Source organism: Chenopodium quinoa, unplaced genomic scaffold, assembly GCF_001683475.1.
Source record: "Chenopodium quinoa cultivar QQ74 unplaced genomic scaffold, ASM168347v1, whole genome shotgun sequence".
Taxonomy (NCBI): Eukaryota; Viridiplantae; Streptophyta; class Magnoliopsida; order Caryophyllales; family Amaranthaceae; genus Chenopodium; species Chenopodium quinoa.
Genome location: NW_018744311.1, coordinates 161,313 through 178,501, shown reverse-complemented (window position 1 = coordinate 178,501; position 17,189 = coordinate 161,313). Strand labels below are relative to the sequence as shown.

At 35.0% G+C, this 17,189-nt stretch overlaps 2 protein-coding genes across 2 annotated transcripts; one reads left to right on the top strand and one right to left on the bottom strand.

Moving 5' to 3' along the window:
• Positions 1–8,106: 8,106 nt before the first annotated feature.
• On the top strand, positions 8,107–11,012 carry LOC110695881 (mitochondrial dicarboxylate/tricarboxylate transporter DTC-like). The gene is made up of 6 exons (XM_021873106.1): positions 8,107–8,450; positions 8,554–8,637; positions 9,450–9,511; positions 9,712–10,073; positions 10,184–10,398; positions 10,550–11,012. Exons 1-6 carry the CDS (start codon positions 8,334–8,336, stop codon positions 10,604–10,606), a joined length of 897 nt encoding a protein of 298 aa, XP_021728798.1. The 5' UTR covers positions 8,107–8,333; the 3' UTR covers positions 10,607–11,012.
• A 188-nt stretch (positions 11,013–11,200) lies between these two features.
• LOC110695882 (elongation factor P-like) lies at positions 11,201–16,949 on the bottom strand. The gene is made up of 11 exons (XM_021873107.1): positions 16,562–16,949; positions 16,454–16,484; positions 16,353–16,366; positions 16,223–16,273; positions 16,083–16,152; positions 15,951–16,017; positions 15,804–15,871; positions 15,348–15,471; positions 14,480–14,519; positions 12,948–13,015; positions 11,201–11,480 (listed from the first exon to the last, which is right to left on the bottom strand). The coding sequence occupies exons 1-11, from the start codon at positions 16,775–16,777 to the stop codon at positions 11,471–11,473; spliced, it is 759 nt and encodes a 252-aa protein (XP_021728799.1). The 5' UTR covers positions 16,778–16,949; the 3' UTR covers positions 11,201–11,470.
• Between the last annotated feature and the right edge of the window lie 240 nt (positions 16,950–17,189).

Here is a 17,189-nt window from a genome sequence, read left to right as displayed (position 1 = left end):
TTTTGAAAATATGATCTTTTATTTTAAAAGATAAAGTTGGTTTTATTTGATAAAATCTTTTATTTTAGGATAAAATCAAATATTCAAAAGTTGTTATATTTGATATTATCCATATTTGATATTTGATATTATCCATATTTAAAGTTGTTAAATTGGTAATTATCCTAATTAAAATGGTTAATTTTGGATAAGATTGACTAGGATATTCTGAGCATATTCCAAAAGGATAATAATTAATTTAAATAATGTGATTATCCCATAATTAGATTAGGATATAATTGATTTTAAAATTATTTGATTGGCTAGTAATTAGGATAGAATCTCCTAAATTTGTTAGGATAATCATGGAAGATTAAATATGATTTATCTTTCTAAATTAAAATATGATTTGATTCTATCTCATGACTAAATTAAATATACGATATTTAATGAACGGTTATGAATAATATATGATATTATCTAATTATGATTAAAATATGAGATTTTTTAGGAAATGCGTTGACTTTATTATGAACATTCGATGTTGTAGTTTAGACAAGCATGTTGAGTGATTTATTATATGGCACTCTGTAATTCTAGGATATTCTGTGATTTACTAAACGGTACGCAGACCGTGTTTAGACTAGTATGACCCATAGATTCTTAAATACGATCTGCGCATCGTGATGTATTTTTGTAATCTAAATACGGTCTGCGTACCGTTTAGTATTTTTGTAACTTTTATTTAAAGTAAATAGAATAGTTATTTAAGTAGTGTTAGTCCAAAGAAGCCCATGAAGTGAAGGCCCAAAGGAGCAAGTGGATGGAGATCCATGATGATTCAAGTGGGAGCATTTTTCATTTCTAGTTTTCTTAGGACTAAGGGGACATACTATGTCATGTTTTATTGCATTAGTAGATTATGCATGTTAGATTTTATTTATGTTGATTGATGATGCGCTAGAGTTTACTAAATAATCACAACATAATAAATCTAGGTCCTAGTAATATTGAGATAGCTTTTCCCATTAAAAACCCGATGAAACCTTTGATATTTTATGATGGGTCATGCCTCAGCTGGGTGTCATATTATATCTTAGGGGAGTGGGGGTAAATCACGTTTTACACTTTTAATTGGTTATACTCAACAAGGTTACCTAAAGAGTTTAGAACCTTGAAGCTAAGGGTAATAATTAAGCATGTGATGATTAATTATTCAACCAAGAGTTACAAGAGTTGTAATCAGAAAAGAGTTTACTCACCTTGAAAATGTAATAGTTGATGGTAGGGCCTCAGTCCGGTCAATTATTGCACAAATAAAGGATCTTGGAATCACTTAAATTCAATAGGGATCAATTAATTATTGAATAAAGTGTTTTAAAGTTACTAAATGAATGTGTTTATGGTACTTTAATTTTAAATTAAACATAATTATTGAACTTTGCCTTATTTTGACATAGATAGGTAGCCGTAACCACAATGACAACAACGTTTACAACCTTCGACCATTCCTTGAGAAGGATAGGTTGACAGGGGAGAACTTTTCCACTTGGGAAAGAATGCTAAGACTTGTTCTGAAATCTGAGGGTAAAGAGGATATCATTGATACCCCATTACCAGGACCTCTGCCAGAAAATCCAACTGCGGCAGAGATCAAGAAGCACAAGGAAGCTCATGGCAGAGCTATACATATCACTTGCTTAATGATTGCTACCATGGAACCTAGTCTTCAAAAGCGTTTTGAGGACCAGGATGCCTATTCAATCATGCAAGAACTCAAAGCTTTATTTAAGAAACAAGCTAGAGTTGAAAGGTATGAGCTCCATCGTGAGATTCTGGATTGTAGGATGGAGAAGGGAGCCACAGTTCATGATCATGTTTTCAAAATGATCGTCCTAATTCAAAGTATAAAAAAACTGGGGCACCCATACAGTGATGATTTGGCAACAGACATCATTCTCCATTCACTACCAGAAAGTTTCAACCAGTTTATCATGAATTTCAACATGACTTCCACTGCAAAGACTATGAATCAATTGCATGCAATGCTGGTTAGTGCTAAGAAAAAAATCCCTAAGGAACCTAAGAAGGAAGTTCTTATGATTCAAAAGGGAAAGGGGTTCAAGAAGAAGGGGCAAAAGGCTAGTGCTAAGAGCAAGGGCAAGCAAGTTGCCAAGGCTCCTGAATAGCCTAAGACGACTCCAAAGCCCAAGGCTGCAAGTGAAATTGAATGCTTTTACTGCAAGAAGAAGGGACATTAGAAGCGAAATTGCCAGAAATACCATGACTTCCTCAAGAAGAATGGAGCATCAACCTCAGGTATAATGTTATAAACATTTTAACTTTCACTTAGGTATATGATACCAAGTTGCAGTGCTTAACATAGTGATGTTGTGCAGGAACTGCAAATAAGTGAAGCTAGCTTGGAAATGGAGCTTGAAGGTGCACTAGAAGTATTTGAGTGGCCAGAGATAGCTTCATAGTTTTAAATTTTGATTAGTTTATCATGATTTTAGAACAATTTTCAGTTTTGATGAGACAATATTTCGGTTTTCTTGTTTTGAATACTGAATTTGGTTTACTTGGCTTGGACAAGTGTTGATCCTTGACCAAGGTAATAAATTGTTTTCATTTTTCTAGACATGAATTAATTTGTTTTTTACATTGATATAAGTATATCACAAAATAAGATTTAGATGATTCAAAATACACTTACTTATAACAAAGTAAGGTTGGGTCACGTAAACCATTTGCACATCCAAAGTTTTGGATGGACTCTCATTCTTATACGATGTGAATCACTTGAGAATTAGAAGTCATGCTTGATAAAAGTCAAAATGACCAAGTTGCCTTTTAGTAGAAAGGGTAAAAGAAGCTAAAATGACCTTTTGGTACTCATACATATGATGTATGTGAATCAATAGGTTCAAAGCTAGCAAAGGGATTTAACTATTTCATTGCTTTTACTAACGATTTAAGTAAATATATCGATAATTACTTAATGAAGTAAAGCTTGGAACAATTGAAAAGTTCAAAATTCCAAAAATGAAATGTAAAATCAGTTTGAGATAAACAATTTAACACCACAATATGATTGTTGTGATAAATATTTAACTCAAAAGGAATGATCATCTAAAGGGAATTTTTGAATTAATTCACAATCCATAAACATTACAATTAAATTGTATGTTTATGAAGAAGGAATCAAACTTTGCTTGCCAGTGTTCGATCCAAGATTTAATGATTTACAAATATCGTTTTGAGGATATGCATTAGAACAACAACAATTGCGATAAACTAAACAAGAAACTTAACCAAAGCAGTAGAAAAGATGTCATAAGAGTTATGATTTGGAAATGTTCCAAAATTTATCTTTTCTAAACAAGATCAAGGGTTATGAAATCAATGTAAAATGTTTACAAAGATAACATAATACACCCTAAATCAGAAATGTAGTTCTTCATGGGTTTTTCTCATGGAAACTAAGAGGTATTATTCCTACAATCGCGTAGAAACAAAATGTTTGTTGCTTGCGATAATGTCTTTATAGAAATAATGTCTTCCTACAAAGCCAAGTGGGAGTAAAGTTAGACCTTGATGAGATTCAAGACGAGCAACAAATGGATGTGGATAACACTACATCAGAGACGAAGGCATATGAAATCAGCTAATTTGATAAACCATATGTCGAAGCAAGCTAATTCCACTAGCGAGGCTTCTATCGTCCCACCAGAATGAAAGGCTTCAAAGAGTTGAAGAGAATAATTCTATTGTCGCTCATACCTATCGTAGGTTACTTGGGATCAAAACAAACAGTTTGTTGAAATTCTGAGTAAAGGTGGATTCTAAAATTTTCTCATTAGAATGGTTAGAATCCATGGCCTACAAGCAAGCTTTGGACAAATGCCAACTCAGGAAATGGCTTAAAGCTATGAAATCCAGCATGGACTCCATGTTTGTAAAAATGTGTTAGTCCATAATAGTCTTACAAATAGGGTTAAACCTATTAGTTGGGTAAGCCTATTTGGATCATTCTAGTAATGGATATCAAAATCACTTTCATGAAATGTTCTTGATGGTGAGAATGTATATGATACATCCTAAGAGTTTTGAAATCCAGAAATTCCTGGAAAGTTTTTCAAACTTTAGAAATTCATTTATGGATTGAAGTAATCATTAAGGAGTTGGACCATTCGTTTTAATTAGGAAATCAAACAGTTTGATTTCCTTAGTAGAACAAAGGAATCTTGTAGAGACAAGAAGTTTAGTGGGAGAAATTGGTCTTCTTAGTCTAGTATGTAGTTGACATACAGTTCATATGAAATGATACATCAATGCTTGAATAAGTCAAGCAGTGGTCAGAAAGATTGTTTCTATATGAGAGACTTAGGAGATGTTGAGTACATATTGGGAATTAAGATCCATGAAGTGAATCTTGAAGAATTATTGGAATGAATCGAGAGACTTATGTTGATAAGGATCTTGACAAGTTCATGAAGCAAGACTCTAAGATAGGATATCTTCCCATGTTTCATGCTATTACACTCAGTAAAACTCAGTGCCCTCAAAAGCTAAAAGAGTTGAGTTGTATGGATAATGTACCTTATGCTTCTGCGTAAGGTTCATTATATGTGCCATGAAATGTACAATGCAAGATGTTGCATATGACTTGTGCATGTGTAGCAGAATTCAAGCAAAATCAGAATAAGCATATGGAGAATTACCAGGAACATATCCTTCAGTACTTGAGAAGCACTAAAAGGAATTCTTCTAGCTGTTGTGTTAAATGGTAATTTAAGCAAGTTGTCAAAAGGTTACACGAATGCAAGTTTTCCAAACAGGCAAGATGATTCTAGATGGTGATCTAAATACATATTTGTGTCTGGATGGAAAAGGACAGTGAGCTTGAAGAGTTCAAAGCAGAGCATTGTTGCACACTCGATGTCGGAATTTGTGTATTAAACTATAGTCAGATAGTTACGGAGGAAGTTCGGATTAGAATGTCATGTTACTAAAGGGTCACCTTTGCCCAAGAACAAAGGAGACAAAGTCATATCACAAATCCAAACAAAAGGATATGAGATATCACCTCAATTATGAGATCATTGACCAGCGGAAGGTCATGTTCTGCAAAGTTTTATTATCAGTGAGAAATCACTAAACCCCTTCCATGGACTAAGATATGAGAGTCATATTAAAGTCCTAGGATTGAAGCAAGTTATGTTATTTAAGTTGTATATGTTTTGAGAAAACATATTACATGAGAAATGCATTAATTTGCAGAATTATGTTTAAAATAGAAATTATTATTTCACTTATTTAATTATGGTTTTGGAAATTAAATAAAATGTCCAAAATAATTATAAATTGATGGGCTCATCAGGTTGATGACCTGGTGAATTGAAACCCCACAGGTGAACAAAATTCATATATTATTTAAAGTTCCTAGTTCGAGATCATTAAAGTGGACATAAATGATTTCAATAAATGAACTAGCATGTAAGACTGATTGGATAGCGCAGTTTCATGGGCTATAGGGGCATAGTGATGCTCGGTCAATCACTTGGATATGCATGAATGATGCATGATCGAACTATTGACCTACTTTGAAGTTCAAGTATAGAGCTTCCGTATATATTAGTGGATTCCTTTGACATGAGTGGAACATTGATTTCATTCAATGGATGTTGTGACTGTGGTACACTCAAACGTCTAGCTGTAACTGGAGATTATAAAGGGTGTTTCCCGGTTATTTCAGAAGTTGAGTGGGAGTCATGTTACCACAAGATTGGATAGAGTCTACCTATTAAATAAGGAAATGTGTCATGACCGCTTGAAGAGGGAGAATTCAGAAAATACGTGGCCGCGTTCACATGCATTACACATTAATCATTTGGTTTTGTAATTCTAACTCAGATTTCAAGAAACGATTTGTAGATTAATATGATCTCGACATGTGATGCAATCATATTATCAAATCAACACATATATTGACTTAAGGAATTTGAATATTGCACCCTTGTCTCAGACAAGTGGGAGATTGAAGGAGTTATGTCTTCGTCGTGTGCAATTACTAGATATATAATTGGATCAAATTATGGAGATAATTAAGTTCGTACATTTGGGTCATCGTTTTTCCATAGCTAGAGGTACTAACGATCTTTGGACTAGTAAAATAGCCCAAAGCCCAATTGGACGGATCCTATAAAGTCACACAAAGGGGCTAGATCGAGCATTAGAGGACGAGGCCCATCATGACCCTCATCACTCTAGGTGGCCGACCATGCAGGGGATTAAGAGGTTTTTGGGCTTCGTGCCCTAGTCTAATTATAATAAGATTATAAATAGACTAGGTGCCTAGGTTTGCAAGGAAGTAAGGAATTAACTGATCAGTGTGATCAAACCCTAATTAGCAAACACGAAACCCAACCCCTCTCAAAGTCCTCTCTCTCACGGCTCTCTCCTCCTCCTAGGCGCCGGTGGTGTGTCGTGGTGGTGGTGGTTCGTGCGGTGGTCAGTTGTCCGTTAAGGTGGTGATCGCGGTTTTCCTCAATCACTCGACCAATCTAGTATTGGTGGACGGCTCGTTCGAATCTCGTGGACTAAGTAGAGGAGCAACGCTTGGGGCTCTATTCTCTCCCTGATTTGTCTGTCGAATAGCTTCGTGGAATTCACGCGTCAAAGGTATGATTATGTGTCTTGTGTGTTATGCATGTGATCTTGGGATTGGTACTTGATTGAATATGATTCATGTTTTTCCGCTGCGTAGTACCTATAAACTCCTATAATATCAACATCCCGGCAGTTAACGGTTCGTTTGCCATTAGTGTGGTTTTCTGTTTTTTTGGTTTTTAAAATCATATGATATAAGTCATATAATGAATAAAATTAGTCAAATTTATTAAACTCATGATAATTTTAAAAACTTACAACAGAAAAGTGAAAACACCTTTTCTTATTTCTTGTTTATTGTTTTAAAAAAAACAATGACAAACAACTAAACAAGCCCTTAGTTGTATTGAATCTTATGCACCTAAAATTAATTTAAGTAGTACGTATATCTGCATTCAGAATAGTAAAGTAGAACGTTCGTTCGCGAAAGATAAAAGAGTAAAATTGATCCAAACAGAGTGGATACAACTCTACAGCACCTGGTAACATGATACTAATCATAATATTCTATTCCCTCAATCAGCGATTACAAAAATGGTGCCTTTATTATTTTTTTATTTTTATTTTTTTTTGGAAGAACTGCCATTATTAATTAATAATACACTAATACTCTTTTTAGATACGAGTAATAGTACGGAGTAATATTTTATTATTGCCTATATACTCCCATGCACGTGTGGTCCTCGCTTAATTTAGTATCTTAGGATTATGAATAAATTTAATTATAATTAGTTAGTTATTACGATGCCTTAATTAGTACTCTATATTATTATTGAGTATTGACTGACTAATGACTACATGCTAAACAGTGATTATGATTAACGATTATAAGTTGATAAATGCATGTGATTTGGTATACTGTATACACTTGTATTTTACAGCTTACATAAGTTGGCAGTGACCAATGACCATTACAATACAGCAGTCAACAAGTGGGGCTCACATACTTAATACTGTCATTTAAAGCCAACTGCAAGTGGTCAGGAGTCTTATGGTTCATGGTCATTACTTCATCAGATGATAACAAAAGGCCCAATAAGCAATTTTCTGAATTCCAATCTCAAAAGGCCCAATTAAGTTCGGGCTTAACTTGTTCATTACACCCCACCAAATCGCTTCAATGGCCCAAACCTTTACCACATAATTATGCATTTATGATGTATGAGGTCTTATTATATTTATCTTGATATTCATTTTTAATACTTTGTATATACAACCTCCGGTCGGATTTACTCGCAACAAAGGGGTATTATTTGTGAGACATAAAATATTCCTTTGTTGCGAGTAAATTGGACCGGAGGTAGTATATAAATTATTATTATTATTATTATTATTATTATAAAATACAAGCGACACTTGTCATTACGAGAAAAGAATACTAGGAAAAGAAGGGGTAAGAGATCCAAGTGTGTGGATGGTGTGGTGTAAGTTAAAAAAAGGTAGAGGCGTAGAATAGTTGAGGTGTGAGATTATTGTTGGGTGAATGGGTGGTACTGAGTGGGGCTGAGGCCTCAGCTTCCTGATCTGTCCACATACCAGATGATGATGATGATGATACAGTAATAAGCCATTTATCTTTCTCATTCTCATTTGTCATTTCTTTTGGCATCTAATACATACAAATTACTTTTACTCTGTCTCAAAGAACCTGAAGACCTCCATTTGTAATATATAAACTAGAAATGGGAGAGGAGAAAAGCAGCACAGTATCAGTATGGAAGACAGTGAAGCCCTTTGTGAATGGAGGTGCCTCCGGTATGCTTGCTACTTGTGTCATTCAGCCCATTGATATGGTCAAGGTACCCCTTTTTATTTTAAATTTAAATATTGGTTTATTACATGATTAAGATTAATTACCCAATTAAGCAAGCTGACTGGATCTATAATGAAATAAAAACATAGGTGAGGATTCAGTTGGGACAAGGTTCTGCAGTCCAGGTGACTAAGAACATGCTACGTGATGAGGGTCTTTCTACCTTTTACAAGGTTAATTTCTTCTTCAACTCATATTCATTACCATCTCATCTACTTGTATTGTTTATACAGAGTAGTGTCACACTCACTCGCTTTACAAACTAAGTACTGCTTATGCCAATATTTCACTACTTCAAACAAAAATCCCACATTATATCAGACTAATGCAGCTAATTAATTAAAAGAGTTGATGATCGATCTGTTATAAATCATGTCTGAGTACTCCTAACTGTGTAAACACATTGTATGTATGTTTGTGTATTTGAATCGATTGCTCAATAAATAACTACTCATATGACAAAGTGTGAGTATGGGATCGGATATAAATAAAAATATATGTGACAAATTGTGAGTATCATAGGGATGGTATTGTTGGAAGGATTGAAGGAATTAGTGTATGATATAAAATGCTTACTTTGATATGGATTCTTCCCACCACAATGATCGATGCGTGCACTACATTTGCATCAGGAAGTTGAACATACACGTACTATTTATGGATTACTTAGTTAGGGTACTACAATTATATCATGCTTAGCTTTAGTTTCTGTTATCCAACTTCTGTATAAAATCCAGTGTAAATTAAACTATTAACGTGACAACTAATTCCAGGGGTCATATTACAGCCTTCTCTTAATGTAACCTAATTACAAGTGTACATCCCCTGCTTCAATTCAGTTGAAACTTGTATGTGGTACATAATCGTAACAAGTAGAAGAAGAAAGAATACGTTTCTGTTACCAAAATCTACTCCTTACCCTATTAGCCTAATTTTTAATGCACTACTCATCATAATTTTTGTACTTTTATTTTGGAGGCTACAGGGTCTATCCGCAGGTTTGCTAAGGCAAGCCACTTATACAACTGCCCGTCTTGGATCTTTCAGGTCAGTCTCTCGTTTTCCAGCAGTCCGTCGTCTTTTGCTTAATTAAACTTCTCTCTTTACTCATTCCTCTGCCAAGCAGCAAGCAAGTCTTAGATGAGCCATAGCATAGTACTACTCATTTTTTGTTGTGTCTGAAATGACTGACCACCTAACTCCACCCCCCAACATAGCCTGTTTCACTTGTTTTTCATTATAATTAGGATTTTGACCAACAAAGCACTTGCTGCTAATGACGGGAAGCCTCTACCCCTATATCAAAAGGCTTTGTGTGGTTTGAGTGCTGGTGCTATTGGAGCATGTATTGGTAGCCCAGCAGACTTGGCGCTGATCCGCATGCAAGCTGATGCAACCTTACCACTGGCACAACGGCGTCACTACAAAAACGCATTCCATGCACTTGTCCGTATTGTTGCTGATGAAGGGGTTTTGGCACTATGGAAAGGAGCTGCCCCTACAATCGTCAGAGCCATGGCGCTTAACATGGGTATGCTTGCCTCCTATGACCAAAGTGTCGAATTTTTCCGGGATTCCCTTGGTTTAACAGAAACTTCCACGGTGTTAGGTAAATTACTTGGTCACCAACTCTATGATCTGATCTACATATTTAGTTGAATCCCATATACAGTACAGTATGTAGTAACTTCCAATTTTTATTGCTATATATTGGTTCAGGAGCCAGTGCAGTGTCTGGTTTCTTTGCCTCGGCCTGCAGTTTGCCATTTGATTATGTTAAAACACAAATACAAAAAATGCAACCAGATACAGAGGGCAAGTACCCTTATACAAGTTCATTAGATTGTGCCATGAAGACCTTGAAATCTGGGGGGCCACTCAAATTCTATACCGGCTTCCCTGTTTATTGTGTTCGAATTGCACCCCACGCTATGGTGAGTTACTAACTTCTTCACACCTCCTCCCAGGGACGAGTGCCTCTTTCTGCACAAATCCCTTTCCTTCATCTTCATCGCATTGCGTTTGATTAGTTATACTAAGCTAAGTTGGCAAACTGCGTCTAATTTGCTGTGCAATTTTATGCAGTTGACCTTGATTTTCCTCCATCAAATCCAGAAGTTTGAGACTTCCGTGGGACTGTAATACCTATGCATTTATGATTGACATGATTGAAGGGTTGAAGGAGGGTTGAAGCGACAGTTCCAGCACTTTTGCTGTCTCAACATTTCTGCTCCTCGGAGTTTCAAAGATGAGACTGCCAAGTAATTTGAAGGAAAATAAATAGTACTTCGTATGATATATAATAGGATACCTGCAGCATGGATCTTTCCGCAATTCACAGTTTAGTCTTTTGCTTATAAATTATAGAATAATCATGTTCTGTGCTGCTTGTAACAAGGATTGAGTCATGACCTTCCTTTTTTCACATTCTGACCCCTTATTCTGGTGCTCATTCCTCAACAATGTACAATCATATGTTGGACAACATAGCACTTCGCCGTGTAATAACTTTATACTACTGCTAAAGTGCAAAACGTATCATTTGAAACACTAAATATTATCTGTAACAACCTGAACACCATGCATGTGTATTTACAGAATTTGAATAGGCAACATGTTCATATACAAGGTGCCCAGAAATATGCTGAAATAAAATTGATTATTCTAAATCGCCCAAGTTTTTAAAAAAAATAAATAAATCCATACAGCTAATAACAAAAACAAATCACTCGGAAATAAGAAGCCAAAATTAACGCTAATATAAGCATATAACAGCAAAATCCTTCAAACAACAAGCAGAAGGAAAAAAAAAAAAAGAGAGAGAGAATTTTACATGGAAAAGCAAAACATTTCCACTGTGAATCACCAATAGATACGCAGATTATTCAAGCTTGTCTATATCATGTTACGGAGTAACATTTTGTCACAATAGAACATTCCTAAATCTTCACAATGAATATCTTCATAGTAAGATGTTGTATGCCAAATTTCAGGATGTACACATTACTACTTTGCCCTGCAAAGAATAAGCAACAATTAGTGCCATACATGACATTAAATCCTCAAGCGTACATAAAAAAACCTTCCATATCATCAATTTGACATCCAATTTGAAATCTTGTCAATGTAGAACTCTGAATCATGAATTTAATTTTTTTTTTTTTTTTAAACAAAATAATTCTTGGTATTTGAAGTAGAAAATTTAAGATCGGGACTCAAGAACAAGAGATCCACTCATCCACATTCCACACACCTCAGATCAGAGGTAAGCAGTAGCACGCTTGCCTCTTTAACCATTAACTGTTGTCATATAAGTGCTAGTTGGATCGCTAAAATGACTAAACATATGTTAACAAAACATTTTTAACTTCAAATTCAAAATTGTTGTGGATGTCAATTAGCTGTATTAGTTAAAGTATTGGTGGGTACTACCAAATCTTGTCTACATAGTACATACTAGCCTATATGGTTCTTTCTACACCAAAAATGACTTTAAAAGTGTTCAAATTAAGCGTCAATGGTTCACATATGAATCAACTGGTTGTGCACACATGAACTCAAAGCCCATCAATCAAGTATTGTCTCCTAATACATGGAGGCACAACCCCACTAATTCCATAACAGCTGAAAATCAGTTGAAAGCTTTATGGATGATCTGCATTCCTTCTCCCAAATATATATTTTTCTACTGCAAGTCCCACAGCATGCAATTATAAAGACATTTTATCAGGTTAAACAGGTTCCAATAACAGATGAGGAAAGTTAAACTATCTAGTAAAACACATATCTTGGAAGGCCTAAAGCTGTTTGGTAACTTCAGTTGTAATAGGTTTTACATCCCAAAAGTCCTAGTACTTTTGTCAAACAAATAAATGAGGAGTTTGCTACTTTCCCACTGTACAACTTCCGGCAAATTTCATGCCTACCACTATTAAGAATACAGTCGTTTGATTGAACCTTATATGAGCAGTATCATTGGTAACCAAGATATCAAGTACACAAGGAATCTTGGAGCTATAATGCATTTAGATTTTAAGAAGCAATCCCTAAAAGCAAGACAACTACAAGATGGGAATATGAGATAATTACAAAACACTCCCTAGTCCGTAGTCCCTATTAATATAACAACTAATGTTTCAACATACAAGTATCAGTTTAATGTAAAATTTCTCTACCATGTACCTACAAGGCTACAATGTCATTAATAGAGTTTAAACTCCATAAAATTTTAAATAGGATACAAGATTGTCTTTGTCAAGTCAATGTTTGCTGCATGTTAAATATTCTATTTTGATGCGTGAGGTTAGTCAATGAGAATATTCTTCTAGGGGCTTCTAGGGCAGATAATGTAACAAGAAAAATCTATTGCCTAAAAATACCATCTTTATAAAAATTACGTCAAGTGAACTGCCAATAACACAGAGAAATGGAAAAATTCAAAGGAACATTCATGCCAAAATTTGGGCAATTGTAACGATGTCACCTTGTAATATAAGAATCATCTGCAGTATTCACGACGATTGCATCGCCAGTCACAATGAATGGAGGAGCCTGGATTTAAAGAGATTAGGTAAAATGGTGAATCAAATGCAAGCCTGTCTTGTAAAAACAGCAAAGAAATAAACAAGAGTACAAGACAATAGAAAAGGCAGAATATAAGCTGAGATGCAAGGGAATTGGACTTGAACAAGAAAAAACATTATATATTGACTTAGGAACTTTATAAAACTAATGTAAGAATCAATTATAAATCACATCATAATTTAAGCAAGAGTCATATCTAGCAAGCATCTTTCGAACCCATTTGGTAATAACCTCTAATTGCTTAATTCTAATTGGATTAAAGTCCATTAGACCAATGGAGAAGCTCACAGATAACACAAATAGTATGTCATTGACCATATTGATTTAGTATCCTAGGCAGCCTAGCAACATTCATGCCAACAGATGAACCATCATCATTAATCATAATCAGCAAGACAGCATATTATCCCCAATTAGAAAGGAGAAGAACCAAAATCATAACACAAAGGCTCAAACATGATTAATTATTATGTAAAATAGTACCCAGTATAGATGTGATCATTGACATGACACAGGGGCATAGCCTTAGTGCCCAAAAAAATTCATTAATTCTCAACAACGAAAGTTTGTTCTACATTAATTGATACTAATTCTTAACCAGGTTGTAGTTTTTAGTGACAAAATGAGAGAAGGCTTAAGTTTGATGCATTAAATTTAACAGCGCCTTTTTTTTTTGGAAACAGTTATCTGAAATTCATATGCCTCACATTTGAATTAAATTGTAATTCAAATTCACAAATCTAAATGTCATAAAGATATTAGAATTAGAAATGAAAATAAAATGGGAAATTCTCAATGGTAACCCTAAACAATTGCTACACTGAAATGGTAAGTCTTGTTTTTATTTATTTCACAAAATGACCCTAATTATAATTTTTTTTCTCACCTATGACATTAGAAGCAAGAGGTCGACGACATAATCTCTAAAAGAATCCAAAGGTCGATACAAATGTCAATGTGGGAGCGGGAAAGCTACCCAAAACCACAAGGCCGAGGTATCATATTAATGTATCCTAACATCAGAGAAAAACTAATGTAACTAAAGCACTTGTGCACTCCCTTGGATCAGTGAGTCAGGGACAGAAAATTAGGAATGGGCTAGAGGCCACTTCAGCATAGGTCATGCTCCATAATGAATTAATGATTCCAATATATTGTCCCCAATTCAACCGTAAGCTCTTAACCCTAAGCTTGGGAAACAAAATATGCAGCCTAAGCTCTTAACCGTAAGAGGCAAGGAAGTACAGTTTAATCTAATTACCCTTATACCCAACACTTGATCTATTAGTGGTATAAAAAAATTCTCATATGTTATGTTTATTTGAACCTGCTATGATTTGAAGCTGCCACAAAAAAAAAAAGTCACTAACTCTACAGTATAAGGCTATAAGCCTATCAATCAAAAAATAAAAACAATATATATTTACTTACAAGAACTGTCAGGCCATTATCCAGTAAAACCTTTTTGTACCTGCAAAAGAGCAAGCCAAGAAAGAAATAATTAAGTCTACAAAAGAGTGAGAAAAGAGAGCATATTAAAGCTTTCTGAAGGCAACATATAAAAAATCATAGCACTTTTTTTCCTACCATAGTAGAGTTCAAAAGTCAATCTGAAAATAGGTTATACTAAAGATACTTACAAAAGGTGCATGTTCACAAATAAGTACAGTGCACCACAGTAAAAAAAATGAACTAGTGGAAGAATAAAACTGACAGTAGTCACAGTACCACGACTTCTGCCTTCTATCCTTTCACTGAAATAACATTAGTGAGCCATTAATAATGCACTTATTGAATGAGATACTAGGAATACAAACATGCAGCAACAATTTCAACACAGTTGCTACTCATCATTATATGCAGAATTTCATAATTTTTAGATCAAAGCACCCATATTAATTGTATGTAAGGAATCATCTAATGGCAGGATGAAAAGTCCATCAACCTCATTAATCTAGAATTTGAAAGTCAATTTAACATAGCCCACGGGAAATCTGATATTTAACGGTGCTTGACCAGTAGTTAATTTGTTTTTAGTGTTTTAGTGTTTGGTATAAAGTTGTATTAATCTTATACCTTTTTTTTGAAGTAAAACTCTTAATTATTAATAACAATAAAATAAAATAACAAACAAGCAAGAAATTCAACTTGATTCTCTCTTTGCAAATAACCTAAACAGATAAACATGAATGAGAAACTTAACTACTGATGTAAGACAAAAGACACAAGGCTAAAAACTGAGCATAAAACTAGTCGGGGAAAAGTTTATATAGAAAAGTCAAGATCAGTAGAAGCATACTGAGGATTCACAGAGAGGCCCTTCATAGGAGCTTGAGCTTCAACAACTGTGCATGTAACACGATAAGGTACTGTTGTGGACATCGGTCTCCCGTCATAATACTGCACTCTAACTGTCATATCCTCTGCATCATCAAATGAACATATCATGGATCTATGGATAATGATCGTAGAAAAATGAGTGATGTTCTTTTACAGATGACTTGAGAAATTTTGTAAAGGAAATTAGGGGCCTTAAAGGGAAGTAATGAATGTCTGCAGTACATAGCTAATATCAGATGCATACTATTCATCCTTGATAAATTTAGTTAGCTAATTTAATTAAAAATGAATAACCATAACAAAGGCTATGAAGAAAGTGAATGAGAAAAGAATGGTGAAGATAAAGGAGATGATATGAGGAACACAGCACAGTTAGATTGTATAGCAGGTGAGGAAGGGGAAAAAAACAAAGCACCTTTGAGGTAGACAGCATTTTTTCCAAACAATTCTTTTGGGACCTCTAGCTGTTCAAATGTTTCAGGGCTGATGCAAGCACAAGAGAGCAAGCAATTATAAGTAGTGTAGTTGGATAATAAGAGTTAAAAGGGTTAGGCACACTGACTCTGTCAAGACTACCAAATCTCCCTCAGAGTACAAGTACTGGAAAGTCTTCTCTTCAACATATACCCCTGCAGAAATCCTGAGTGAGTGTCGGGATCCTAAAATGTAGACAGATAGAGAGTAAGATGCGTACTTTCAAGGGATTCATCGGTACGGAATCTTTCAGTAACTTTGTTACCAGTGTCGACATCGCGAAGCTCAACCTGACAGACATCAGTAGAGAATCCGATGAATGAATGAATGAATGAATGAATGAAAGCATCAATGATGAACCTGAATGGAGGCCCCTCCTCTGCCATGCTGAGTGTGTTGTGCTTTGATAACCTGAAGAAAGAAGGAATGATACTCCTGCTACTCGGTAATAATGATAACATGGAGAATGAAAAGAAAAAGAAGAGAGTACCTGGTAAATGCGGCCTGATAAATAACAATAGAGAGAAGACAGGCGGAATTAGAGTGGAATGGTAGAGGTAGCAGCAGCAATTAAGTAGAGAAATAAAATACCTTTTCTTTGGACAATGTTCCCCGTCCTCACCTGCAAACATCATTCAACTAGTTGATGAATCATAAATGATAAATGGGATTAATAAACATCGAATCAAAGCTAAGTACCTCGGAGCCGGCCACTTTCACGCCGCGACGCTGATTAACAGAATAGCCCAACCCCATCCATGTCGTCGTTGATGATGAATTGCCAAATCGTGCCGTCGTCACTAGGGTTCGTTCCACCAACATTGATGCTTTCTTATTATTCATTTTCGCACTGTAACTATAACTATAACTATAACTACATCGCCACTGCCGTACCAGGGTTTTCAATTTCTGCATTTTCACTCCGCCTATTCCTTTTCTCTCTCACCCCTTCTCCTTCCCCTTTCCCGACTACTATTTTTCTCTCTCTTTCTTTCTTCAAATACTACTAACACACCAAATTCGTTTTTTAATAGTATTAGATAGAAATATTATTTACCAACTTAATCAACGAGTTTCCACTCAGCTTGTTTGATGTATCAACTACATTAATCTCCTACATACGAACAAATCACTCCATGAGTTTTCGATATTGGATCCAAATATCTTCAAAATTGAATCAATTTCGGGTCTGTTCATATTTACTTAATTTCAGTTCACTTCAGCTCTTAATTTTTCTCTCTCATAAAATATTCATTTTAGCTCAATTCAGTTCAATTCAACTCCAATCAGTTCAGTTCAGCTCAGTTCAGTAAATGTGAACAGACCC